The following is a 27956-nucleotide window of genomic DNA, read 5'->3' as shown; positions in this document are numbered from 1 at the left end:
GCTGTGCACTGACGCTCCCCATCCAAACTGATGGAGCTTGAGATGTCCTGCAAAGAAGAATGGGAGAAACTGCCCAAAAATATGTGTGCCAAGCTTGTAGCATCATACTCAAAAAGACTTGAGGCTGTAATTGGTGCCAAAGGTGCTTCAACAAAGTATTGAGCAAAGGCTGTGAATACTTATGTACATGTGATTTTTTTTTTCTTTTTTATTTTTTTTTTTAATAAATTTGCAAAGATTTCAAACAAACTTCTTTCACGTTGTCATTATGGGGTATTGTTTGTAGAATTTTGAGGAAAATAATGAATTTAATCAATTTTGGAATAAGGCTGTAACATAACAAAATGTGGAAAAAGTGAAGCGCTGTGAATACTTTCCGGACGCACTGTACAACCAAGTCTACCCTGAATAAGGCTCATTAGCCAAATCTGATGCACATTAACACACAAATTAGTATAAGACTTGAAGTGCTGCATAAATTGACCCAAACTAAGGGTGCAGACTTTTAATTAAACACCGAAACAAGACAAGGATATATTTACAGTGCTTACAAGGTAAGCATTGGTACATTCATGAAGCTGTTTCCTGTTTCTCTTCCATACAACTTTGATCAACATCTCAAGAAAACATTATTCTGAAACGGTCATAGAAATGTGTTCAGTATTTCACTGCAGTCAATACCTTAAGAGCTTTTATACACAGTGGCATTATGAATGCAAGTGCTCTCGTGGTTTAGCTCCATTAACAAGGGCAACTATAGTAAAACAACTTATAAACGCCAACAGATCACATTGTTCTCAAGGAAATAGAGTTTCGCCTCTTTCAAGGGGTGCAGGCCACTAATAATGGGTACATAACAGTCCATTTAACAATGACTTGACAGTTGCTCATACTAATATGGATGTAGTGTATTTTCCCAAGACTTGCAAGAAGTGCATCAGTTCGGGCTGAAGGACTGATGATCAATTAACAATCAATGGCCAAAGGTGGGACCAAACATAAACCAGATTTCAACATTCACACAAATGGAAAATTGAAAGAAAGTTGCCCTCACCAGAGTACTCTATAGTTTCTGAGACGTACCTGTAGTAGATCACTGCAATGACTTGGAGTTCCTAAACTTGTTCATTAACTTGCAATAACATTGGCTGGTCACAACATCAAGGTTGTACTACAAGGTTCTACTTGGGGAAACAAAAACTGTACCCTAAGTACACTTTAAAAGAACTGAATTCTCATACTCAAATCTTAGTACAGAAATGAAAGCTTTTAAGAAATGAGAGATCAGTATTTGGTCACCAGTCTACAGGGAGACCAGTGAATTGGCCACAAAATGCAATGCACAAGTCCTCAATCGTGAGATGATTTTGCTCAGTCATTATGTGTAGAAGATGACATCTGGGATTTGTCCATCCTCTACGGAAGTGCCGTTATTGTTGCCTGCAGCGTAGCAGAATGTAAAGCAGGTCTTGGTGCCCGTGGCAGGGGCTTCATGGGTGACTTTGCGCATCCCCTTGGTCCCATAATGAGAGTCTGGTCCCTGCAAAAACATCAACCCATCAAAGGTTCATTTATAATTTATGGAATATGAATAAGAAAATAATTCACAAACTTGATTTTGGAGGGGGAAAAGCGAGATATGAAAAGATTGGTGATCTCTAAATTTGTAAAAACAAACAAAAATCTAGTTTACAGTGCTGCTCTTAATGGAAATCTGGGTCAAAGACCTGCACAGGGAAAAACATTAAAATAAACAGTTTCAAAAGTACGGCAACAAGACTTGTGTGATAAAATCACTTGCTTAGCTTGTCTGTGTAAAGTTATGACCACGTAAAGCTGGTTTACAGTGCAAGTTTCCAGAAAGGGACAAGTTTAAAAAGAGAAAAATTCACCCACAGGAATTTTGTTGGTAACGCATAACCAGAAGTTCACAAGCCTTGAACAGTAGGTCCCTCCAAACAAAGTTAGACAACGTTACGGCTCAAATAACACATTTTTGTACGAAATAATATATAAGCCCTTTAACAGAAACACTAGTAGCACAATTCTTTCAAACTCTCTGGAATACCTTGTCCCAAAGTATACTTAAGTCAGACATGCATGACGCAAATCTGTAACTCTTACACAACTACTTGAATGTAGACCAAGCTCAAATTTGTGCAGTCATTCTGTTCCAAAAGGTATCAGACCGCAATTCCTTATACAACGCCAGTACGCATCACATTCTCCACGTTGCCGCAAGGGTGAACTGTCCACTTCTACGCAAAGTTTTCCCTTTCAAGTCAACTTTTGCAATGGTAGAGCAAGTTGAAAGAGAAAACTGCCGAGCGAGTAGGTTAAAGTCAGCATTTTAAACAACTTACCTAAATAAGTATATAAATACTTACCTAAATAATTATAATCTGGTTTTCGGTACAAAATTGACGATAACTCTATCGCCCCCTTCAGGACTGAATTTGTTACTGCGGCAGTAATGCAAGATCGCACGTTAATTACATTTAACCGGACCAAGCTTTGGCAATGCATTGGCCAAGCACTCGCGTCTGCGTTCACGTACTTGTGTAAATTGTTTCTGGCATTACTGTAACTGCAATTTTTGCCTGTTTTTACAAACTGAGCCACAAAAAAAAAAAAAGCTGAGCTTGTGTTGAACCTGGAACATTGCTTTCAAGTTGATGAGTTTTACCTTAAGGGTGGCACAGGCAATGTAGTTGACACTGGGAAGAATTTCCACAGGCTCCTTGAACATGACTCGGAAGGTACTGGCTGTTCCATCACAGCTGAAGCCTGTATCATTCTGACCCAGAACCGTGTTGCTGTCTGTATGTATGATCTATGTATAACAATATTCATTATTACCACTAAGACACTGTCACACTTTCAAGATTTTAGGATCTAACCATGAAAAACTAAATAATTATTACAGCAATGCCAATATGATTATGGATGATCTTCAGAGTAGTTGGTTCTCACCTGAATGTTGACCTGATAGTCAGTTGGGCCATGTATAGACCCATAGAGCCCAAATCCCACCACAAATATTCTGCGGTTTACAGAAAACCTGTGAGGATTTTCAAAGAAAGTGTTTTTTCACAGTTGTTACAAGGCACTTCACCTACAACAAGTAAAAAATGTCTAGAAAAAAATATGCAAATGTATGCGATTTTCCCCTTGTTAAAATGTTTCTATTTTGCATTTTTCTAATTTGTTTATTTTTCATTACAAATTATATTAAACTGTTTGAGTGAAAATTTTGTGCAAAACCTGATATAACCATGATCCAGCATGTGAATTTTCTCAGAGCATCTAAAGTGCTTTAATGAAAGAAAACCTGTCCTTCTGTGTTATGAGTTAAAGTTAATGTCACAAATTTGCTTATTTGATGACAGATCATGAAATTGTGTGGTATCATAAATATTTCTTATATTATGTCATTGTAATCACTAGTATGCAAGCAACAGCGAGAGAGGAGCAGGCTATTTTATCTATATGACGTTTTTCGCACCTGCATTCCAATCTACATCTTGATGCAATGCTTCCTCATGATCATGCAGCGTATTTTCATCAGATGAATGGGAGACTAAACACTACTGAAGTGTGACGAGACTCGCACTGCGTGCACGCCATTCGCACATCACAAGCCGATCAACTATTTAGCCCTTTTCAGTTAATTGCACCTGCAAAATCCGAAAACTTTATTTCCAGGTTTAATTTATACTTTGAATAGACTCCATTATGTGGGTTTATGTTTTCTCTTTTAATCGTTTAATGTAATTTTGAATGTCCATGGTTTAAGGAGGGTGTACCTGTATGCTGGGTTGGAAATCTCAAGGATTAATAGTGGTGTTTTCCTTATTACATCACGTGTTGTTCTGAAAGCATTAAGAAACAAATGAAACACGGAATGTAGGCTGTCATCCGCGCAGCCTGACCGAAGCAAAGCGGGCGTGTTTACTCGTGCGATTAACAGAAAGTGAAGCGCTACCTTCTCGTGATGCGCAAATGTCTTGCAAATGCTGCAGGAGTCTGTTGGGTATACTGCAGTCTCATCACATTTTTACTTTTTGTTTAGTCCCCCATTCAGCTCATGAAAACACGCTGCGTGATCATGAGGAAGGATTACATCAAGATGTAGATTGGAATGCAGGTGCGGAATTTATATAAATAAAAGTCTATACCTCTCTCGTCGTTGCTGGCGTGCCAGTGATTACCCTCCAGGTTGCCGACCCCTTGTCTAGAATCAACTCTGCATGCTCTCTATCAAAGTCTCAGCACCTTTTCAGTCGATGGCTTTAAAACACAGTCTCACCGGATGCGGTCACTGGTTCCGCTGTAGCCCCAGCGGCTCTCCACCTGACTAAAACGTGTGATGCTGCACTCCTTCCCCCGGAGGCAACAGCGAGGCCGGTCAATAAACTCCACATGGGGTTTGGGATTGACGGTAAAATGCAAGAACAAACTGACCACCTCCCGGTCTGTAAGTATGCCAGACTGCGCCGGTCCTGTTGCACACATAAAAGCAAGGTTAAGCTGGCGGCTGCGATCACAACCCTTTCAGTATAGATTGTCAAGTGACGTCTACACAGCACGTCTATTTTTCAGAACAGCTGGTAGTACAAAAGGTACTTGTTTACTCAGCTTTGGGCACTAAAATTAATCAGAAACAGTATTATGTTCATAGTAGAGGCTGACCGATAGTGGATTTTGCAGATGTCGATAACCAATTAATCGTCCGATTGTTTTAAAATAAATTTGTGTTACAAAATGTTCTCATTCTTTCCTTACTATGACAGAGTAAGAGAGGCTACAAGAGTCCAAAATAAATAAAATCCCAGATGCAGTTTATTGTTCAAACAAAATCCAAATAGTAGGCAGAAATAAAAATCATATTTAGCGCATAATATAGGACTTTTAACTTTTTAACCAGGGACTCTTATTTTGTAATGACAAGAGACTTGGCTCCATTACAATGCTTTATGTTTCATTATTATGAAAATGAAGCTTTTTATAGCCTATATATTCACTAGATGAAGGGTTTTGAATATATATATTTCACTAAATGAGGTTTAAGGAGGAATAAGGTTTATTATTACTCACAAGATATAAAGTTTGAGACACAATCTATGTGCTGACTTGGCACATTTCCACTTAGTCGCATTTTTCTTTGCATGCCCTTGCTTCAATTTAGAACACTTGATTATCTCATCAAAATAAAATATGCATTGAAGTGAGGATAAAAATATGGATAAACATTGCCAATGATGAAAGCTTTATATAAAGCAAATCCCCACAAGGTATCAATGATGATTTTTATTTCACTTCTAGAAGCTGCTGTTATACTTTAGCACCAAGATGTTTTAACCGTTGCATCCTCCAGTGGCGGCCACAAAGGAACACAGAGAAATAAAAAAATAAAAATAAAGGTGCGTCCCAAACCGCACACTTCTGCTCTATTCTACGCCATTTTGTGTTGCAAGTAGATGCGAGTAGTATGTTAACGCTGAAAATGCAACAAAAAGAAGTGTACTTTAAGTACCCGGATGATGCACTTTTTCAACCGTCAAAAAGGAGTGTGAAATGTTGGACATTTCATGCACTCAACGCACACGGCTTGCCGTACATAGCAGAAAGGGGTGGAGATACCTGGCTGCGCTGCTTGTCTGACAAATTGTAAATAATGTAGCAGCTGGCAAAACTTCAATGGATACAGCACCTTACAAATGTGAGTTGAGTGCTTTACCATCACCCCAAGCTGTGAGAATATGTACGTTGTTTAAGATACAATTGTTGAACTGAGGTTGGCTAACGCGCTAAAGCTAGCGGCAACACATCACGTGCGCTTGAAACATCACTTCCATCAGCTGTTAAATGGCGAATGCTTCCATGTAGTAAAAAAAAATGTGTGTTCCATTTGGGATGATACTACACTTTGAACATTCATACACTACATGGCTGAGTGCATAGTATATTTTGTAAGTGCATAGTGTGTCATTTGGGACACAGCTTAAGAAATCGACAATTATCGGCCTTGATTTTTGCCGATAATCAATAGTTTCAAAAATCAACTATCAGCACAGATTAATCGGTAAAACCAATATATCGGTCTACCTCTAGTTTATAGGCAATTAAAATGGATCATCAAACTAACAAAACAAATGAGCCCTTTCTGTACAGGTTTAAAGTAACAATCGGTTTTCGGTTTATGCATAAAATAAGGTCTATGTTTAACATTACTTGAGAGGCCGACCGACAGTGCTTTTTGCAGATACCGATAACTAAGGTATTGTAAAAATCAGATAACTGATTAATCGACCAATAGTTTTTAAAATCAATTTGTAGAATAATAAAAAACATTCTTAGTCTATACTTACATTGAAGTCCAAGATGAATAAAATCCCAAAAGCAGTTTAGTGTGCAACCAAAATCCCAATAATGACCAGAAAAAAAACAAGATTTGGTTCATAATGTGGGACTTTTTACCATAACAAGCCTGAAATACACAGGGACTCTTATTTTGAAATGACAGAGATTTGACTCTTTTACAGTGCACTAGTGTATATGTAAGTATTTACCAAATTAAGTTTTTTAATAGCCTATATATTCACCAGATAAAGAGTTATATATTGTATATATATTTATGTATATATATATATATATATACACACACGCGCGCACACACACACACACACAGTATATCACCAGATGAGGATTATTGATGAGGAATAAATAAAAATAAAAAATTTGTGAACGTAGGTTAGTTGCTACATACTGTAAGAAAAAAAAACTGCTTAAACCACCCTAATGTATTTTGCTGGTCTTAGAAGATTTGGTTTACTTAGTCTTGAGTTAGTCTTGCTAGCCCCTCTGCGTCAAGTGTCCAAAACCAGCTAGGCCAGACTGTGGGACCAGCTACCACCTTAGTCTGTTAGGCTGTTTTTAGTACAGTTATGTTTCATAATTTAGTAGAATATGTCTTAATACCTATACTTTTATTATAAATAATTTAGAGATTGAGGGTTTAATGAAAATTACCTGCAGCAAATTCCTCAATGGTCATGAGTGGGAAGCGGATTAGGGAAAGAGCTTTGCCCAACACTCTGCGCTTGTTCTCTGGGGTGGGCTGCAACTGTTGCCGTTGGGCCTCAGCTTCTGCCCAACGAACCGCTGAACCAAAGAGTCGCACCTCCCGTAGACCCAGTGTATCTCTCTCCAAGACTGCCATAAGGGTGTCTACAGAGTAGCGAACATAAAACAATCACTTAGAATACTTGCGTTTTAGACTTGTATTTTGTTGATATATTTGAGCAGTTGATACTTGAGCTCAGTAGGTCTCAAACAGCAATACCAAGGTCGATATCTGTGAAGCCCTCGGCAGCCAGTGCATCAGCAGTGTTCTTGTCAATATTTTCTAAGCAGAGACTGGCCAGCTGGGGCTCGTCAAAAAGTCGTGCCTGAAAGGAAGGAATTGTGTTTTCAAAGAAACTATAATAGACTGTACACCAAAGCAGACAACAAATAAAGCTCAAAAACTTGAGGCTGTTTGCAAGGATTTGAAATTGAGCTGTCAACTTTGGGGATTCAGGATTTTTGGAGAACGAACTCACAACAAAGGTTGTGTGCTACTTTCAATCCTAGCTTAGTGGGTTAAATCTGACACCTGTGATTATTACCTGGGTAAGCAACATAAATGCATTGTCAGCACGTAGGTTTTTCTTCAAGAATTCTACACAGTGGGCCTCGAGCGCAGGTACTGCATACTTTTTAGCTGTGTATAGTGTGGTCATAACGGTCTCTGGTCCAATTTGCACTTCATCCGAGTATAGAAATCTGCATTTACAAGAGTAAAAAAAGACAATTACAGACTGAAAGATGGACAGGCCGACAGACAGATAAATAAACTGTCCGTCAGATGGATAGATAGATAGACATATGAACAGACAGACAACTGGCAGACCAACAGATAGATATGTAACCATTACATAGATAGATACATTGGTTAGATACCATAGATACCGCTGGTTCCGGTCTTTTGAGAAGGGAACCCCCTGGGAAAAGTCTAGCAAGAATCGCATTTTTTTTATTTGGAGTCCCACAGAAACCCCTACACCTAACCTTATCCCTACCCATAAACCTAACCCTCACCCCAATAACAACAAATGCAACTCTGGCGAGACTTGCCCAGCCCACGGATTCTCTTCTAGACATGACCTGCCAAAATTTCACGCAGTCCTTTAAAAAGTAACAAAATGACAAAGAATCTGAAGGCATCTTACACTGCTGTATTATATGCATCATATGCTGTATTAATTTAGAAAGATTTTACAGCAGAACCAGTAACTGCAAGGTATTTTGGCAGAAATTACAGTTATGTTAAATTTCTGCAAGGGACTGATGACATTTTGCAGTTAAATGGCAAAAGGACATTATGACAACAGGGTTCAACACACTGAAGAGCAGCATACAAGCATGCAGCCACTCACTACGCGCCCCATTCTTACTTGAGAAGGGCTAGAAATGCAGCCGGTTCCACATCTGGCAGTTCAATTTCGGTCGACGTTGTGGCCATGCCACCGTTGAACATGGCATCAAACACGGCACTTCCCACAGCGAGAGCAAATCTGCGGAGAGTAACGGGAGCGGACTGTAAATACGGGCATTTTATGATCTAATATGGATTTATATCCTCGCCGAATAAAAATGCCTTCTGATATACATAAAATGTCTTCTGAAAAAGAAAAACAGCTAAAACCAGCCTTGGCTGGTCTTAGCTGGTCGCTCAGCCTGGCCAAGCTGGTCTCCCAGCTAAAAAGTGCCCAAAATCTCTCTAAAATCAGCCAACTGACCAAACTGGGTGACCAGCTAAGACCAGCTTAGGCTGGTTTTAGCTGTTATTCTCAGCAGGGATTTTAATCGACCGGAAGAATCTATCAGATTTAAAGGAATAGTTCACCCAGAAATGAAAATTCTCTCATCGTGTACTCCCCCTCATGCCATCCCACGTGTATATGACTTTCATTCTTTGGCTGAACACAAATGAGGATTTTAAGAAGAATACTTCAGCAATGTAGCTCCATATAATGCAAGTGAATGGTGACCAAAACTTTTAAACCCGCCATGCGAGGAGCGGACGTGTGAGCAACGAGCTCTGCGCACTTTGCTGGTTTTTAATTATTTTTGTGTTATAATCCGGTGAGATTTGATACACCCTGCTACATATTTACTCTTTGAAGTCAATATGTTAAAAAATTCCAAATCCTCAGGCTCTGGAGATATTAAAAGACACTTACTTCACCCCTTGAGTTCACTAGTTCGAATCCCAGGGCGTGCTGAGTGACTCCAGCTAGGCCTCCTAAGCAACCAAATTGGCCCGGTTGCTAGGGAGGGTAGAGTCACAAGGGGAAACCTCCTCGTGATCGCTATAATGTGGTTCGTCCTCGGTGGAGCGCGTGGCGAGTTGAGCATGGTTGCCATGATGGATGGCGTGAAGCCTCCACACGCGTTAATCACAACATTTCTTGTTCCCAGAATTTGCGAGTTCGACAAAAGAGAAACGTGATCGAGAAACTCTTTCGGAAGATCGCTTTTGCACTGATGTTCCCGGCCAAACTGAGAATAGAGACTAAGGTCTAACTTTATGCCCCAAGCAAGCACTGTCCTTCATAAAAAATATTGGAGTAAGCCATTTTGTGTTTCTCATGTGAGTGGACTGACTCGCTGTATATAGACTCGACTGTCTAAGGGAGCTGGGTGCCATTTTTCTTTCTTTTTGTGTTGGTTCCACCTAGCGACTGGAGTTTTGTGTTTTGTGGCATGACACTCCTTCAAGAATCTTTTGCATTGACGGAAGATCGCTTTTACACTGAAGTTCCTAGCCAGTGATAAGGATGACCGCAAAATATCTACATGCCTTCAACAAGCGATGTCTTTTATAGAGTTGATGGGCTGAGGAATCATGGTGTGTTTCTTATGTGGCCTCTAAGGCAACTTGACTTGTTAACTATACAACTGACCGTCCGAGGAACCAGGATGCCCATTTTGTTTGTTTTTGTGCTAGTTCCGCCTAGTGGCTGGAGTTTGTTTTGTGGAGGAACATTCCTTCGGACAGTTGTGGATGAATCTGCTTGTTCTTTGTGCTTATGCCTTCTATTGGCTGGAGTTTGTTTTATAGATTTTCTTCTGTTATGTAATTTTGCCTCACAAAATTTGTATAGAAGCACCGGGCTTGAGCAATTCGACGGCAAAGTTGTCGCGGGGACTCTCGTAGGTGTACAGGGACTCTTTGAGTTTAGAGGGATCGACGCCGGTTGGCGCTGTTGTGCACGGGGTTAATGCGCACGTTTTTCTTTATTCTGTTTTTGTTCAGGGGTATGTTTGGGGTTTTATTGTTGCACTGTTCAACTAATGTTGAAATGTGGTCTTTATAATTTTGTTTTGACACACAATTTATTTTTTACATCAAAATGTCAAATGTTAATATGAGTGGACTGTCTCTCTCCACATGGAATGTGAATGGGTTGGGGCACCCCATAAAAAGAAGGAAGGTTATTTCTTTTCTTAAATGTAAGAAATATGATATTGTGTTTCTTCAAGAAACTCATCTTTGCCCACAGGAAGCTGGAAAATTTGGGAAGATATGGGGTGGACATGTTTTCTTTAGTGCTGGCTCAAGTAAAAGCAGGGGAGTCATTATATTGATAAATAACCACCTACAATTCAAATTTCTCAAACAGATTAATGATAAATTGGGAAGAGTCATTATTGTTTTAGCTGAAATTCAGGGGCAAAATCTGATTTTGGCTAATATTTACGCACCTAATGCTGATGATCAGGGCTTTTTTATAGATCTTGAAGGGATGTTGCAAACCGTTGGCACCCCTCATGATATAATATAGGGAGAAGACTTTAATCTATTGATGGACTCAGTCCTTGATCATAGTGAAGCAAAAGTGTGTAAGCCCCCTAGAGCAACATTGACACTTCACAGGATGTGTAAAAAATCTTGGTCTTACAAATATTTGGAGACTTTTGAACCCATCTGGTAGGGACTATACATTTTTTTTTCATCAGTCCATAAGATTTTTCTAGAATAGATTTTTTTAAATATCTAAATCCCTCATTTCATCTGTTGTTGACTGCTCAATTGGAAACATTTTAGTCTCAGATCACGCCCTGGTGAGTTTAGAGGTGTTGCCACATATGCAGAAAGAGAAATCATACAGTTGCCGCTTTAATGTATCCCTTTTGCAAAATCCTGATTTTCAACAAATATTAAAGGCTGAAATCAATGTTTATATGGAGACCAACTGGTCCTCAGTATCCTCTGTAGGTGTGGCTTGGGAGTCGGATCATAGGGATCATGGTTCTTAGTGGTCGGATCATACAGTATGCCTCATTCATCAAAAAATCCAAAGCACGAGAACTTGTGGAGTTGGAAGGAAATATTAAAAATGCCGAGGCAGAGCTGAAGCACCGAATGTCGTCTGATGGCCTCAGAGAATTGACCCGATTGAAATACAGATATAATACTATTTTGTTGCGGACGGTGGGGTTTTGGTTATTCAAGACAGTCTTCAAGACAAACTTTTGGCTAGATATATAAAGCAGAGAGAGTCTTTTTCTACCATTCCATCAGTGAAATCTGCTGGTGGTGAAATATTTACCTCGGCCACTGATATTTATAATGCCTTTAAAGAGCCTTTAATGAATCTTGACCTTTGTAGTTTCACGTCTTCATCTACTGATGAAGATATTAGAAAATTTGTGGAACCATTAGAACTCCCTAAATTGACGACTGAGCAAAACAATTCTCTTGATTCTGAGATAACCTTGGAGGAGCTTGACAAGGTAATTAAGGCCTTACCTACAGGCAAGTCTCCGGGGCCTGATGGTTTTGCCGCTGAATTTTTTAGATCTTATGCTGCAGAATTGGCTACACTTTTGTTAGAAGTTTATACGGAATCATTAAAGAATGGAAAGCTTCCCCCAACCATGACACAAGCCCGGATCAGTCTGATTCTTAAAAAGGACAAAGATCCAAGGGAGTGTAAGAGTTATCGTCCAATTTCCCTGATCCAGCTAGACGTAAAAATTTTGTCAAAAATTCTGGCTAACCGATAGAGTAAAGTTATGACATCTCTTATACATATAGATCAGGTAGGGTTTATTCGGGACCACAGCTCTTCTGATAACATTAGGCGTTTCATCAATATTATGTGGTCAGTGGTGAATGATCAGACTCCGGTCGCTGCCATCTCACTTGATGCCGAAAAGGCAATTGATATGGTAGAATGGGATTATCTTTTTTAGATTTTGGAAATATATGGGTTATTGGATGGATTAACCTACTTTACAGACACCCTGTAGCGGTGGTACAAACAAATGGATTCATTTCAGATTATTTTACTCTGGATAGGAGCACCCGGCAGGGTTTCCCTCTTTCCCCATTATTGTTCTGTCTTGCCCTGGAAACATTAGCAGCCGCGATAAGAAAGGAGGATGATTTTCTAGGGGTGGTGGCGGGAGGTGTGGTGCATAAACTTTTGCTTTACGCAGATTATATTTTATTATTCGTCTCCGACCCTACTAGATCTATGCCTTGCCTCCACAGAATTATCAATTCCTTTTCTACATTTTCGGGATACAAAGTTAATTGGTCTAAATCCGAAGCTTTTTCTCTGACAGCGTACTTCCCAGTAACGGATTTTCAGCCGGGCGCCTTTCAATGGCCCAAACAGGGCTTTAAGTATTTGGGTATTTTATTCCCAGCAAATTTATGTGATTTAGTCAGAGTTAATTTTGACCCTTTAATAAAAAGGTTTTCGAGCGATGTGGGCAGGTGAGCCTCATATGATTGGGAAGGTTAATGTTATAAAAATGAATTGTATTCCAAAATTTAACTACCTATTACAGTCTCTCCCAATTGAAATTCCCCTCTTCTATTTTAAACAATTTTATAGTATAGCTAAATCCTTTATCTGGAATGGCAAACGTCCTCAAATGCATTCTAACAAGTTACACAGGCCAACTGACAAAGGTGGGTTGGGTCTCCCCAAGATTTTGTTTTACTATTATGCTTTTGGTCTCAGACATTTGGCGCATTGGTCGCTTCCGCCTGAGAGAGCCCCTCCCTGGCTCTTTATAGAACAGGAGGTCCTTGCCCTTATCTTGCCATTGCAATGTCTTTCTACCAAGCTGCCCGGAGAAGACACATCCCGTTATCTCACACATGCAGTTAGTGTGGACAAAAGTTTCCCGCATGCTCAATTCGGACATTTACATGAACGTTGCCAGAAGTATTTGGTTAAACACTAAATTGTGTATTAACAAGTCCCCCTTTTGCTGGACAGAATGGATTGAGAAGGGAGTTGCTACGCTGGGTGACCTGTATGAAAATGGAGCATTGAGATCCTTTGAAAATATTATACAGCGGTTTGGGATTCCCAGAGCTCAATTCTTTAGGTACTTACAGCTGCGCCATCAAATTTGTGCCACCTTTGGGTGTAGTACGCAGCCCCCTAAAGCTGCAGACACTTTTTAGATGGTACTACCGGCTTTTGGAAAGGGTCACGAGGCTTCAGCGTACTATTCCTGGCTAATTCAGAGTCTAGGGGACAAGGTTTTGACATCTCTTAAAAAGTTATGGGAGAGAGACTTGAATTTAGTACTGGAGGATGAAGAATGGGGTAGGATTTTAAAAATGTCAAGTCTATGTCTAGGGATGCAAGGGTGCGCCTCATTCAATTTAAGATTCTGCATCATTTTTATTGGACTCCCTCTAGATTGCATAGGCTTGGTCTTAAAGACACACCCACCTGCTGGCAATGCCAATCAGAGGATGGGGACACAGACCATGTTTTTTGGTATTGTATTAAGATTCAAGAGTTTTGGTAGAGGGTTCAGAGTTATGTCTGTGAGATCCTGAGCACTCAGATTTCACTCTGCCCCAGACTTTGTATTTTGGGTGATGGGGCAGGTGTTAATGCAGGGAATAAACACATTAAAAACTGGGTCTTTACCAGTGTGATGATCGGCAGGATAGTGATCCTTGGGGGATGGAAGTCGGCTGGTGCGCCCTCATTTCATGAGTGGTGCACCGAATTGGGAAGAGTTGCAGCCTTTGAAAAAATGACGCATAGACGGCTGGGCAGCTTGGGTGCCTTTGAGAAGAAGTGGGGCACTTATTTGGCCTTCTTAGAGGGTTGCCAGGGAGGAACAGTGGAGAGGGACAGTTTAAATGGTATGTAATGGATTGATGTGTGGAACCCTTTTTTTTTTATTTATTTATTTTTTTTTTTTATGTCAGTGAGTATTTTATTAGACTCTGCTTGTATGCGTGTCTGTTATTATTCAGTGTCTGACCACTGGGATGTGTGTTGGGTGGGGGGGGAGGGGCATATTTTGATGAAAGTTGATTCCGTGTTTTCATGTGCTGATTGTGTTGATTTGAGTTTGGAATCAATAAAAATTGTTAATGACAAAGAAACTCCAAAAAGCACATAAGGAATCATAAAAGTAATCCATATGACTCCAGTGGTTAAATCTATATCTTCAAAATCAATGACAGGTGTGTTTGAGAAACAGATCAATATTTTAGTTATTTTTTAAATATAAATCTCCACTTTCACTTTCTTCTTTTGTTTTTAGCAATTCACATTCATCTTGCATATCGTCACCTAATGGGCAGGGAGAAACATTTATAGTAAAAAAGGACTTAAATATTGATGTTTCTCACCCACACCACCTATAATATCACTTCTGAAGACATGGATTTATCTGCTGGAGTCACATGGATTACGTTTATGCTGCCTTTATGTGCTTTTTGGAGTTCCAAAGTTCTGGCCACCATTTACTTGCATTGTATGGACCTACAGAGCTGAAATATTCTTCTTCAAATCTTGATTTGTGTTCTGCAGAAAAAGAAAAGTCATACACATCTGGGATGGCATGACGGTGAGTAAATGATTAGAGAATTTTCATTTTTTGGGTGAACCATCCCTATCAGAGCATGCAAATTATTTATTGCCTGTATTATGCATATTTACCATGGTTAAATTACAAAAATATAGTATTCTACAGTGCCACTGCTCAAAAAAACAAAAAACAAAACAAAACAAAAACAGATAAAACCAGCCTAAGCTAGTTTGCTGGTCTTAGCTGGTCACCCAGCCTAGTCTGACCAGTTGGCTGGTTTTAGAGGGGTTTGGGGGCACTTTTTAGCTGGGAAGAGCACCTAGACCAGCTTGGTCAGGCTGGGTGACCATCTTTAACCACCCAACCAGTTTAGACTGGTTTTAGTTTTTTTTTTTTTTTTTTTTTTTTCTCCAGCAGAGTGACATTGTATCTCATCATGAAAGTTGAAGTCAAATAATAATCCTAAATTTGAGTCTTGTCCAGTCAGCAGTATAACCTATAATCATGAGCTTGGTTTATTGCAATATACAGAGTAATATGACTCCAGTACAAGAGAAACTAAAGATGTATAAACATACCGCTATTCATCCCTACCTGTGCGCTGGAATGCGCTGCACTCCCATTCCCTTCCCAACCAAAAAATGGACGTCACTTAGCACTTCGTTGTTAAACAAAAATGCAAACCTTTCTTTCACTGTACTTTTTGTCGCTTGCCAATTGTAGACCGGCTCTCGGTAAACCAAAACCGATGCCGGGCTGCTGGGAAGCGAGGCGGCGGCGGCGGCGGAAGCATCGGCGGAGGAAGATACGGTCGAGGTGGAGGATGAGGATGATGACGTCATGTTTGACGCAGCGCCTGAAGTCGCTCCGCTAACAGACGCACCGGCGCTCTGACCGACTGGCTGCCGGGAAGAGTTCTGCGCGCCCGGCGTGCTTCTCACCGCAGACTCGGCGCCTCCGCCGCTCTCAGGGCCCGATTGGGGGTTCGCATTCCCCGCGCTCCGGTTCATCCTCCCGGTCGCGCCCGCTGCTCCCCCGTTGCTTGCGGGCGTGGAGTGAGCGCTGTTGCTCGGTGGTGCATTGCCCAGTGGCCCCACATTAGAAAAGTTTAGACACGAGGATCGGCTGTTGCTCTCACCCGCAGCCATCTTGGATGGTGAACACTGCAGGCTTGACTGGAATAAACATACACAACAGCGCATAACCAGAAATACTGGCCAAATGACTGCCTTCCCACGAGAGGCTGAATATGGGCTTGAACATCGTAGAGCCCCTGTTAATTGTTTTCTTCTCTATCTACAGTTCATTTAATCATTAATTTTTAAGACGAGACAAATATATTCTCTTGATCTTTACTTTATTGTAGGGTATCGAGGCAGGTGTTCCTAGTGAATTTCCATTCTTGAAAGTGTTGATGTGGAGAATGGAAAGGGGCTTTTTTGTTTAAAATAAAATTAAACCATTTTAGATGAGTTATAAGTAACAACTACATTACAGGTTTCCCCAGAACTATAGGATCAATCAAATAGAGTTTTTTTATATGTCAAAACAGTTCTATAGATTCTTGATTTTTAAATTGTAATTACCTCATTATTTCATTGAATGTAAATGTTCATTAAATTTAATTAAATTCCACTTTTTTTCTTTTATTAGTAAATATATTATGGCAATAGCTATAACTATGGATTGGGGTCCCAGTTGTCCAAGGGCGTAGCAGCCAGTGGGGAGATGGAGGACACGTCCCCACACTTTCCCAAGCTAAACCCATACCAAGTCCAAATGGTGGATTTGTCTATGGTATTCTTTGCGTTGTTACTTTGGGCTGACTGAGCAACCATCCAGCCAATCACAGGTGAGTTTCATGAGCCGAAACAACCCTTAAGTAATAGGCTGTCAGTCAGACAGTCTAATCAACACGGCTCCGTTCATTTCTACAAAGTTGCTTTCAACAATGCTCATTTATCCATGTTTTTATTGGCATTAATGTTGATCTAAATTAATAATGTAGTGATGAGGAACAAACAAACAAGAGTTATTTATCAGCATATCGTTCTTGATTGGCAGCATTACATGAAATGCACTTCATAAAAACAAAAACAAAGTACAATCCTTCTTTTAAGCACACATTTTAAGTGGCGTTTATATCAGCGCATGAGTCTTCATTAATTTATACTTTTTACATTATGTTTGTGAGGTAATAGTTTGATCAGTTATTTTTGCTAATTTAAACAGATTACTAGATCTGTGTTAAATATGTAAAGCTATTTTTAATATCAGCTCCTGTTTTTTAAAAACTGTATCTTACAAACTGTAAGATATAAGATATATCTGCTGTTTTCTTAGAAAACATGCATTTTACTTAAGTCAATAGATATGTAGACATGCTTTTTTATACATGAAAATGTATGGACGTTATTGAAACGCGTAATAATATAAGACTAATATTGTTGTCTTTTGATAAAATTCATGCTTTTTAAAGGATTAAAATTTTCTTTTGATCGTTGATTTAATGACTAAAGGCCGAAACATACTTCATGCAAATACGTAAACGCAGACGTGAGCTCTTGGTCAACACATGGTCAATGCGTGGTCCCGTTGAACATACATTACATGCGCTCTTGCATTGCTCTGGCGGTTACAAACCTCATACCACAAGAGGGCAATAGATTTTTTAGGCGTGTCCATGAAACCGGTGCTGCATCCGAAACCAGGAAAATGCTGCCTTTGGAGGCAGGATGAAAATAAGGTGCTTTTCAAACTGTTCGGATACCAGTTCCTTAAGAGTTCCATTCATTCAAAACAGCTGTCAGTTAAGCTATTAACTGATAAGGCAGCAGGTCAGCTGCCTACGTTTTCAGATGCAGCCCGGATGTGGTAGATGAGTTGATAGTTGAGGAGTGGGGAGAGACATGGAGAAAAAATAAGTTTGTTTGAATGGACTGGGGATAAAAAGTTGCATATATTTTTTCGAAAAGATTCAACTCAAAATGCTGCCCGAGTCCACCATGACAGTTGTTGATTGAAAGAAGAAAATCTGCTTTAGTTCCCCTTGCAGCAACGTTGGGAATGCAGCACGTACTTGCGACACATGAAATCGATGCATGAAATCGAGCTTGCGTAGCGTTGTGTCTGCGTTCACTTACCTGCGTAGAGAATGTTTGGGCCTTAACCAATTTCACACAAGACATCACCAGATGGCATCACCAGAAATGGTCATTGAACGAATCATTAAATGGATCTGAACAAATTTTGGTGAACGTAGTCAAAACATTCGAGCCACTTGGATACATTTAAATCTCACAATGCACAAGCACAGACTAAAAAATACAATTATGCACATGCACAATTAGCATTATTGTTTGGGCTGCCACCGATCAAAGATTTTCCTAGTCGACTAGTAGTCGTTAGTTTAAGACGTTAGTTGACTAGTCGTCGCATGTTTATGATATTAATTTAATTACTTAATTACATATTACTTAATATGTTGGGGGGGCATCAGAAAATGGTTTGAGTTCCAGGGCTGAGAAAGAATGTTATAAGTAACATTGCTAACACTGATCTACATTACAGAGAAATACTAAACCGTAATAATGTGCCTTAAAAATATAAATTTTACAAGCGCACACATGAAGCAAGCCGCAGCGACACCGGCAAAAGCGGTAATGATTCTAAATGTGTCAGAAAAACCAGCAAGGAGACTGTCTGAATATTTGTTAATATATAGAGAGAAATGCACATTAGGGTTGTGCCGACAGACGATGATCTCGGGGATCGACGATGGTCAGAGTGATCACCAATAGCTGATGCCTTTGACCATGTCAAGACGATATTTGGCTCGTTTTCCCATTAATGTATTAAATTATTATTATTATTATTATTATTATTATTATTAGGCTATTATTATTATCAAATTAATATTTCAAATAATTTGTCCGTAGACACACTGACGCGTGCTTGAAGAAACACACTTTATTATATTATTAAGAACAGATGACAGAAAAGCCATCTATACGCATGTATGAGACGCTGTTTGTGCGGAGGCGTGCAGTCTCGTGGAACACGCGCATGTAAAATGTTCTCACTCTTTCTTTGTTTTTGTCTTCTGAATTATTTTTTCAAGAACAGTATCGTCTATGAGTGCTGTAAATGACCTCAGACATCTCAGCTCAGGAGGTGTTTTGAGTTCAGTTCACTTTATTTCCACAGAACAGTTCATTGTGACCAACTCTGCAGCCTATATATCTGTGATTAAAACATAAAGTAATACAAAAACACGTTCACCTCCAACCATGATTATATTTAAGTGATTGTTATCATCGTTATAATTAATATTTTTACATTTATAATTGTTTTTATGTCTTCATTTATGTAAGTAATTTTCCACCGGCATGTTTAGACGGATACTTGCCTGACGGTAAATGGAAGGTTGCTTATATATATATATATATATATATATATATATATATATATATATATATATATATATTATTCTTTTGATCACTTCATTATTTACTTGATAATTGCTTTTTCGTTTTGTTTGGAGTGCAATTTGAATTTAGAAATGTTTTTGATTTAAGTTTTTAAATAAATAAATGTAATTTTCAATGCAAAATCACTAAAGCAAGAATATTCACCGATCCCTCAGCCCAGGGGTTGCCGATGTAATTGGATATTGCGATATGAGGGAACAAAACGAATTTATTCACACACATGATGTGTTTTCCCAGACAATGAAATTCCCGACCGGTAGAGAATGCACAGATGAAGTAGGTTCTTTGCCAAAGAGATGTTGCCCTTCACAACTGTTGTAAAGCCATCTTTCAAAAAGTTGAAAAACACACATTTTAATTGCACTTAATTTCTTTCCAGTTTCATTTGAATTTTTCTGTTAAAATAAATAAAAAATAAAGTTCAAAGTTTGAAATCAAGGTGTCTTGCTTTATTGTGTAGGCTTAACCCTAACGATGCTTAACGAAAATTACCCCATAGTACCACTAATCAAACCAGCGCTAATACCAGTGTTCGTCGGTTTCCTGTGGACTTTTTTTTTTTTTTTCTGCGACCAAAGACCAATCAAAACTTGGTCGAACAAGACTCTTCTCATCGACTAGTTTGGTCGACTATTAGGGGGCAGCCGTAATCACTGTCATTGATTAAATCATTTATTCAGGACCAGCTTGTGCTCAGTCTTTTATTGTCATGTGTGATACAGAAGCAAGTGCTCCACAAGATGCCCTTTATTTTTGCAGCTAAGTTAGCTAAATTTCAATACTTTAATCTTTAAAATACTATAAAAACTACAAGTATATAATACTTATATATTAATATAATACTTATATCATACTTGTATATTAATAAATACTGTAATATATAAATACTGCACTGTAAGTGTTGGGTCTGTGCGAGCCACCTACTGTTAGCTGTACTATAACTAACAAGTGGGGTTCCCACAATCATGGAAAACCTGGAAATATTAGGGAATTTTAAAAGTATGATAAAATTCCCATGAAGTTATTATTATTTTAATAACTTCATTATTTTCATTAGATTTCATTAAACTTTTTTTCTTTTCTTTTAAAAGTAAAAATCTATTATGGGAATGACTTTATCTATTAGTCACCAGAAACATGGAAATATGAGGTATAAAATTATGATTTCAATGCCTGAGAAAGTCATGTAAATAAGTACAAACTTAAAACGCCCCAAAAAAGTCATTTCCTCTTCTGAATTTGATTTGGTATGGTCTAAAATATTTTATTGGCAAGATCTTTGCTCATGTGGAGAATAATAACATAGGCTAAGTCTCTCTGTTGGGGGCTTTTGCACACTAATATGCATGGGAATTTATTGGAAATGTATAAACCAAGGTGTGGTTTACATGACACAAATTCAAGTGTGAAAGATAATTTGGTTCAGTTTTGTTTTGGTGAGATTTGGACATATTTAAGTACACTGAAATATCAGCCTCGACATTTTGAAATGCGTTTTTGTTCAAAACAAAACTGCTTAATAGTCTAGTTATTGCCCTAAATTGTTGAATAAGGTAGTCATAACAGAAATTGCCATAACTTACCAAAACTTTGAAAGCTTGACCGCTAACTCAGCCTACACGTTTGAAGAAGGAAACGTATATTATCATCTCAAATGTATTTGTAATCATCATGCGAGATTATTTCCTCAAGGCAAACAAAGCACGTTGATGTTCGCCCCGCCCATCGAATACCATAAACCAATCAAAATGAACAAGGAACTGTCTATCAAAACAAACGTTTGGCCATTTAAGAAAACGGAGTCAACAATAAAGATAAATCGAATCGTCGTTTATAAATTACACTAGCTATCCTGATAAATCCTGATAATCTGAATGCAGGACTGTTCGTTTAATTCATCCAAACTCAAATAGAGGGAGCTAGTTAGCCAGCCATGCTAGTTTTACAAGTAATAACTGGATGCAGGAGTTCACGCGGATGCAGTGTAAAGCATTTTAATAATAATAATGCACCAAAAGCACAAACTCGTAAACATGTCTATTTTAAAACAAAATACATATTAAATTAAGCAAAGACAAAGCCGAAAGAGACGTATACAGAGCTGAAATATTCTTCTAAAAATCTTCATTTGTGTTCTGCAGAAGATTGAAAGTCTTACACATCTGGGATGGCATGAGGGTGAGTAAATGATGAGAGAATTTTCATTTTTGGATGAACTATTCATTTAAACCACTCGAGTCTTATGGATTACCCTCATGCATTGACTTGCATTGTATAGATGTAACCACACATCATATCTCCATCAAAAAAAAATGTGTGTTCCGCAGAAGAAAGAAATTCATATGAGTTTGAGACAGCATAATAATTAGTAAATGATGAACTTTTGTTCTTTGTTTTCACAGAGGAGATCTCTATCATAATCAATGCCAACAGTTCCAGATCAGCAGGTTTTAAAGTAAGTTTCAAAGGTTGAATTGCTAGGTGTTACCCTACTTTTCTGTTTTTATAATGACTGGTTTTTATATTGAAGGTGTGAAAATTGTCTCTTGCAGCCTGGCTCACTTAAATCACCTTTCATTCAGAGTTCAGACTTCACCCCCAGATTCAATGTCCCTATTTTCACAGAAGAATTTCTGGACCAAAACAAAGGTAAGCCTGTGCTATCAAAGAACAAACAATGAACATCAGTGTGGTAAGCTGTTTTATGATTAAATTGACATAATTCCCAGTGCGAAAAGCAGAGCTGCGACGAATGCGCAAAGCCAATGTGGAGTTTGGGAGCAGAATGCCGTGCTGCAGAAGTACATTGCCGACATGTTTAGCACCAAAGAGTGACTGGAAGTTGAGTTGGGCCAGGATGAGCTACGCATACAGGCTCTACAGTGCCACCTACAGGCGATTATACAGACACTGGTCAGCAGCCTGGCCACTGTGCCCCTACCAGGTCAGTACCCTGTAGAGCTGTGAATCTTCACTGGCCTCATGATTCGATTACGATTAAATGAGTAACGATTCCATTACAAAACAGTTCTCAATGCATCACAATGCGTCTTGTCCTCCAGTTTTTAGCAATACACACAATCAGTATTAAATTATTTAGAATTAATAGATCCCTAGCCTATAACTACTGTTTAACTTCAACTATCGGTTGCTGGTTCATGAGGGCTACATGAGATATCTGCTTTTGTGAGAGTGAAGATGTCTGCTACTGCTTTGAACACCACAGGTGATACAAATAGCAGGGTTGCTGCTTAAGAAATCAATCAAGCATCTTGTATGCGCACTGTTCCGATGAACAAGAAACCAGCAATGAGCATCGGGAAGCAGGAGACAAAAGATAATTAGAAAATGAAAACATCACCCACATCTCCTCAACTGCTGTCTCATCATTATTTTCTTATGTGCGCTGTTTTTCCTTTTCTGTGCAAATCAGTGCAATATCTGGCATGAGCCTGTCTTTTGTGTTGTTTGCTTACATGTTATCAGGAATAAAGTCTCCCATTGCTATGTGCATGAGTTTGTGAATTAATTTTGGGATTGTAGTTTCAGTCGGGATGATGGTCGTGTTGGTGATACATCCAGTCTGCGATCAGTTTTGTAGTGTGCGCTTTGCTTTAGTATATGCGTGCCTGACTATTTGTTTATATAATCTCGCTCTGTTTCTGGTGCGAAACTGCACTGTCGCGGTCTCAAACTCCCGAATTGATTCTGAATTCTTGAGAATCGATTCAGAATCGGTTAGTAAAGAATTGCGATGCATCGGAGAGTCTTTTTTTTCTCCCACTCCTAGTACCCAGATTGACAGGCTATTTTTAGGGATGCACCGGTATGAACATTTTTGGCCGATACCAATTTTAACACAAAAATTATAGGCTGATATCGATATTTTTCCACTCACATTATTTTGTCAGATCAGATCACTGTTTTACTTTTTTGCTTTAAATTATGCTTTAAAAAATTATGCTTTAAAAATGTACAAAGAGGTACAAAAGCTTTTATACTGTTCTAACAATAAATCATTTCTATTGAACATGGATTGGATCTGTTGAACATATGACAGGGAAAACTAATTTTAAAGAGTGCCAACAATGAAAGATAAATAGAGGATAAACATATTTAAAAAAGAATAAAGAATTGTACTTCTAAAACATTTTTGCACTTCTGTTTGTGAAGTTCAAAAACACAGAACTCACATTTTGCACGTGTGTACTGTATAAAAAAACGTTACAAATTCATACTATGCATACATCACACATCATGGAAAATAAAAAGTTTTAACCAAAGAAACAAAACTACCTGTTAAATTCTGTATTTTATTGGTATAGTGGATAGTGCCATCCAGACCACTAGAGGGTGCCATTTGCTCACAAAGCACAGACTGAAGTGCTGAATGCAGACTATATTTTGAAACATAGCCTTTTAAGGTTTAGTAATCTCGCAAGGCCATATTGCGATTTCAGTCTTAATTAAATCAGTCATGCAGCATTAATGGATATAATACCGATGTCTCAGAAGTCAAAGTTTGCTGGTTTCAAAGCGTTTTGGATGGTTTCCCTCATCATGTAGCATATGGGTAAGTGCCACTTTCACAGCTGTCATGTCCGTTTATGGCAGGAGGTTTTTTCACATCAATGTGAGAACCAGAAATAATAAAAATTAGGGCTGTCAATTTAACGTGCTAATTTAGTGTGATTAATTATATAAAAAATAACGCGTTCAAAAAAATGTATGCAATTAATCATGCCCCCTGACATGTATGTAAATTCTGTAATAAAAGTATGGATTTTCCTACCATACGAGCAATTCAAGCTTGAAGTACATCTGTGTAACAGTTAAAAGGATGGGTAACAAGGTGGCGGGAACCGGATGAACAGTAAACGCAAGTTTAATGTCAAAACTCAATACAACATAAAACAAACACAGACACATGTGCAACGCTGCCGTGTGCGTCTCTCTCTCGAACTGGCGCCTCCCGCTCCCCTTTATCTCGCTCTCCCGCTGATCAGCTAATTCAGCGCCGGCCGTGCATCACGGTCTGGCCACGCCCTCCTCCTTGTCACACTCCTCCCCTGCCCGATTCAGGCCGGGGTAGCACCAGTCTGACCATCTCTGGAGGGAAGACGCTGCCCTTTCGGCCGTTCTGTCAACCGGTGGAGGGAAAGGGCAAGCAGAGACACACAGAGAGAGAGAGAGAGAAGACAAGAACTTACTCGCCAGCTCCCAGACACTATGTCGCCCTGTCCTCAACCGCTCCTCCGCCCTCTTGAGGATGCCAGCTCGCTCCTCCCTGGTGGATGGATCTGCTCCTCCCCTTCTTCGGCGGACAGCAGCAGTTCCACTGGCTCTCGGCGGCCAGCAGCGACCCCTCCATCCACAGGCAGACGGTTGCGGCTGTTCCCTTGGCGGATGGCAGCGCGAGGACTCCGCGACAGTGCATCCCTCCTCCCTCCCGGGTTTCGGCACCACTGTAACAGTTAAAAGGATGAGCAAGGAGGAGGTGGGGACCGGCTGAACAGTAAACGTAAGTTTAATGTCAAAACTCAAAACAACATAAAACAAACACAGACACACATGCAAAGCACCCGTGTGCATCTCTCTCTCTCTCGAACTGGCACCTCCGGCTCCCCTTTATTTGTAAGAGCCACGTCAATACGTGGTAGCACACCTCAACAAGCTCACAAGCAGTGCAGCCACAGATTTAGAACAGCGCACTCAAAAAGGCAGGTAGCACAACAGATTACAGGAATCTTGCGATGTAATGTTCAAAGTTTCCACTATTACCTTGACATAGCGCCCTAAAAATGCGCCATTAATGATGCCAAGCATGTCCGTCTGAGGCACACACGTACATAGAGCGATAATTTAAAATAGCGCATACTTAACGCAAGAACGCATACTGTGAGAACTGGACACATTGAGATTTCAATGCAAAACAGATTGCTGTCAACTGTAGGCTTGTTCAATGATATGAGAATAAAACAAACAATATATTGAGTTCTTAAGCCACTTTTTTGAATTGTCTAATGAATGTTTTATTCATCTGCCACAATAATGCAATTTAATATAAAAATACTATATTTATTATAGGCCCTACATATTATATTTAATATAACATTTGAATAATTATGCATTATTTATTAATTATCTTTATTTGGGAGCCTTTCTCAGCAAATAATCATGTATGCGATTAATTGCGATTAATTTGATTAATCGGCATGTCATGTAATTAATTCGATTAAAAATTGTAATCAATTAACAGCCCTAATAAAATTATTAAATTTTATTAGGAGTGTCAACCCTTCTACATATTGTGGCTATTACTGTTTCCGGATTGTGCATATGAATTCAGAGTTTTTACAAAATGTGTAACTAATTAATTATAAATAAACCTTTGTTTTTTCATAATGGTGTTTTCATGCTTATAACCGATATGCCGATGGTTTCTGTTTGGTCAGTAATTGGCCGATACAGTGTTGCCTCCCTAGTTATTTGTATGCTTTAATGCAGTGGGCAACATCTATGCATCAGCTTACATTTGCAGCCGTGCTAAATATCACTTATTTTTTGGTTTAGGCACGGACAAGAACCCGTCCATTGGAACACTGGACTCATACCTGAGTCGATTGAGTGGTGCTTTGGAAAGCAGGCCTCACGAGCATTGTGCCTTAGTCCTCAAGCTACAAGAGCTCCTAGCTCACCTAGACAGGTAACTATTGTGTCTCTGATTTGCAATGCTATGTACTGAAATACTTAGTTTAACCCAGTGGTGTTGAGTGGTATTGTCCAGTATCATGTTGGAGTTGAATTTATGGCACTGTTATGTCATGAACTGATAGCAACACATTTCTTCTTCCTCATTCTCCAGTGAGAAGCTTTGAAAAAAATATCTACAGCTGTGATGGTGATGGCCTGGAACTCCTATGCACTGGCTTGAACTGCCTCACATTGTGTAACATACAGTGCAATACAGTTTATTGGACATTTTTCAAAAGGGTAACTGGCCTATAAGCCAGTTCGTAACTCAGGAGCTGGCAGATTGTAAAGTTATTGACATCAATAACATAATAAATCAGATTTTTGCAATTTTAATATTTCGAGCGACTCATGAGAAGTCTGTTTGGCAAGAAGGCGCTCCATGGAAAAAAACTTGGAAAGCATGGTTTAACTGCAAGCTATATTTATCAAAATAATATTCTCTTTACTTACATATAGTAATGTGATATCAATGCGCAGCATTTCTTATTGGGTGACCAGAAACCTTGCTGCTTGCATAGTGCCGTGGGTTGCAAGAAGCTCCTGTGCCATATGTTTTACTCTAAACTATGCGAGTATCATAATTAAAAAAAAATTCTACATCAAAATTTGCTAATCAAGTTTGTATTTACCTTTTGAACAGTTGGCATTCTACAGGGTGATTAATTCTAGCATTAAAATATTTTGGGTATGAGAGTTTACACTGTTTTAATGATGCACTTTAATGGATTTTTTTGGATTGTATGAATGTTATTTTAATATGAAATAAACTTTTTTTGTGAAGGAAGCAAAAAATAAAATCTGGCAACAATTAGTCTGATAAACATCTTTTTTATGAGTGCTTTAGTAATCTTGAGATATATAGATAAACTTTTCCTTTGACATACTGTACATTCTTTTCTTCATTATTCAATTATGTCATTCGTATCCAGTAGAGGGTGGCATTGACCACATCACAAACAAGTCCCGTGGTCAAAAGGAAAAGGGATGCATCTATTCTCTTTTGATAAATTAAGAATATGATACATTTTATTAATTAAAATTTTTTTCTTCAGACCTCAGAGTTGTATCTCACATTTTTCCGGTCATATTTTTGGTGCTGAAAGCTAAACGCAGTGAAATTGCAAGCATGTTGACATCTATATAATCATATAAAATGATGAAAAAGGTAAAAAGCCATTTCTTTATTTTTAAAAAATTAGTCATTTTTTATAGTATAACATTTCTCCAGTGTATACATTTAGTAGTTAATCATGGTTTTGAAAGCTACACTATATTGCCAAAAGTATTCGCTCATCTGCCTTTAGATGCATATGAACTTAAGTGACATCCCATTCTTAATCCATAGGGTTTAATATGACGTCAGCCCACCCTTTGCAGCTGTAACAGCTTCAACTCTTCTGGGAAGGCTTTCCACAAGGTTTAGGAGTGTGTTTATGGGAATCTTTGACCATTCTTCCAGAAGCGCATTTGTGAGGTCAGACACTGATGTTGGACAAGAAGGCCTGGCTCGCAGTCTTCGCTCTAATTCATCCTAAAGGTGCTCTATCGGGTTGAGGTCAGCACTCTGTGCAGGCCAGTCAAATTCTTCCACACCAAACTCGCTCATCCTTGTCTTTATGGACCTTGCTTTGTGCACTAGTGCGCAGTCATGTTGGAACAGGAAGGGGCCATCCCCAAACTGTTCCCACGAAGTTGGGAGCATGGAATTGTCCAAAATTTCTTGGTATGCTGAAGCATTCAGAGTTCCTTTCACTGGAACTAAGAGGCCAAGCCCAGCTCCTGAAAAACAACCCCACACCA

The 27956-nt window shown here is 39.0% G+C and overlaps 2 protein-coding genes across 5 annotated transcripts; one reads left to right on the top strand and one right to left on the bottom strand.

The window, feature by feature from the left end:
• Positions 1 to 468: 468 nt before the first annotated feature.
• Positions 469 to 16193, bottom strand: LOC127438640 (BTB/POZ domain-containing protein 2-like). Of its 4 annotated transcripts, none has more exons than XM_051694346.1 (9): positions 15505 to 16193; positions 8499 to 8618; positions 7671 to 7827; positions 7346 to 7451; positions 7033 to 7230; positions 4310 to 4502; positions 2974 to 3061; positions 2687 to 2833; positions 469 to 1540 (listed from the first exon to the last, which is right to left on the bottom strand). In XM_051694346.1, the coding sequence occupies exons 1-9, from the start codon at positions 16110 to 16112 to the stop codon at positions 1379 to 1381; spliced, it is 1779 nt and encodes a 592-aa protein (XP_051550306.1). In that variant the 5' UTR covers positions 16113 to 16193; the 3' UTR covers positions 469 to 1378. The 4 variants fall into 4 exon arrangements, with proteins under 4 accessions (XP_051550306.1, XP_051550308.1, XP_051550309.1 ...); XM_051694348.1 differs by having other exon boundaries at positions 15595 to 16193; XM_051694349.1 differs by lacking the exon at positions 8499 to 8618 and having other exon boundaries at positions 15505 to 16175.
• LOC127438652 (uncharacterized) lies at positions 8976 to 27098 on the top strand. The gene is made up of 8 exons (XM_051694371.1): positions 8976 to 13458; positions 14913 to 14949; positions 21542 to 21578; positions 21803 to 21855; positions 21953 to 22049; positions 22130 to 22344; positions 25974 to 26106; positions 26266 to 27098. The coding sequence occupies exons 1-7, from the start codon at positions 13226 to 13228 to the stop codon at positions 26016 to 26018; spliced, it is 717 nt and encodes a 238-aa protein (XP_051550331.1). The 5' UTR covers positions 8976 to 13225; the 3' UTR covers positions 26019 to 26106; positions 26266 to 27098.
• Positions 27099 to 27956: the final 858 nt, after the last annotated feature.

Source organism: Myxocyprinus asiaticus, chromosome 50, assembly GCF_019703515.2.
Source record: "Myxocyprinus asiaticus isolate MX2 ecotype Aquarium Trade chromosome 50, UBuf_Myxa_2, whole genome shotgun sequence".
NCBI lineage: Eukaryota > Metazoa > Chordata > Actinopteri > Cypriniformes > Catostomidae > Myxocyprinus > Myxocyprinus asiaticus.
Note: the sequence above shows the minus strand (reverse complement) of the source record. Positions and strands in the feature narration are given on the sequence as shown.

What these genes read in the sequence shown, in the direction of transcription:
- LOC127438652 (XM_051694371.1), top strand. Translation starts at nt 13,226, where the DNA reads ATGCAGTTAGTGTGGACAAAAGTTTCCCGCATGCTCAATTCGGACATT. An exon ending in CCCAGAGCTCAATTCTTTAG is followed by an intron (nt 13,459 to 14,912) that starts GTACTTACAGCT and finishes TGTGTTCTGCAG; the next exon opens with AAAAAGAAAAGTCATACACA. An exon ending in GGCCACTGTGCCCCTACCAG is followed by an intron (nt 22,345 to 25,973) that starts GTCAGTACCCTG and finishes TTTTTGGTTTAG; the next exon opens with GCACGGACAAGAACCCGTCC.
- LOC127438640 (XM_051694346.1), bottom strand. Translation starts at nt 16,112, where the DNA reads ATGCGCTGTTGTGTATGTTTATTCCAGTCAAGCCTGCAGTGTTCACCA. An exon ending in CATTTATGTTGCTTACCCAG is followed by an intron (nt 7,452 to 7,670) that starts GTAATAATCACA and finishes CCTTCCTTTCAG; the next exon opens with GCACGACTTTTTGACGAGCC. An exon ending in TTGCCTGTGCCACCCTTAAG is followed by an intron (nt 1,541 to 2,686) that starts GTAAAACTCATC and finishes ATGTTTTTGCAG; the next exon opens with GGACCAGACTCTCATTATGG.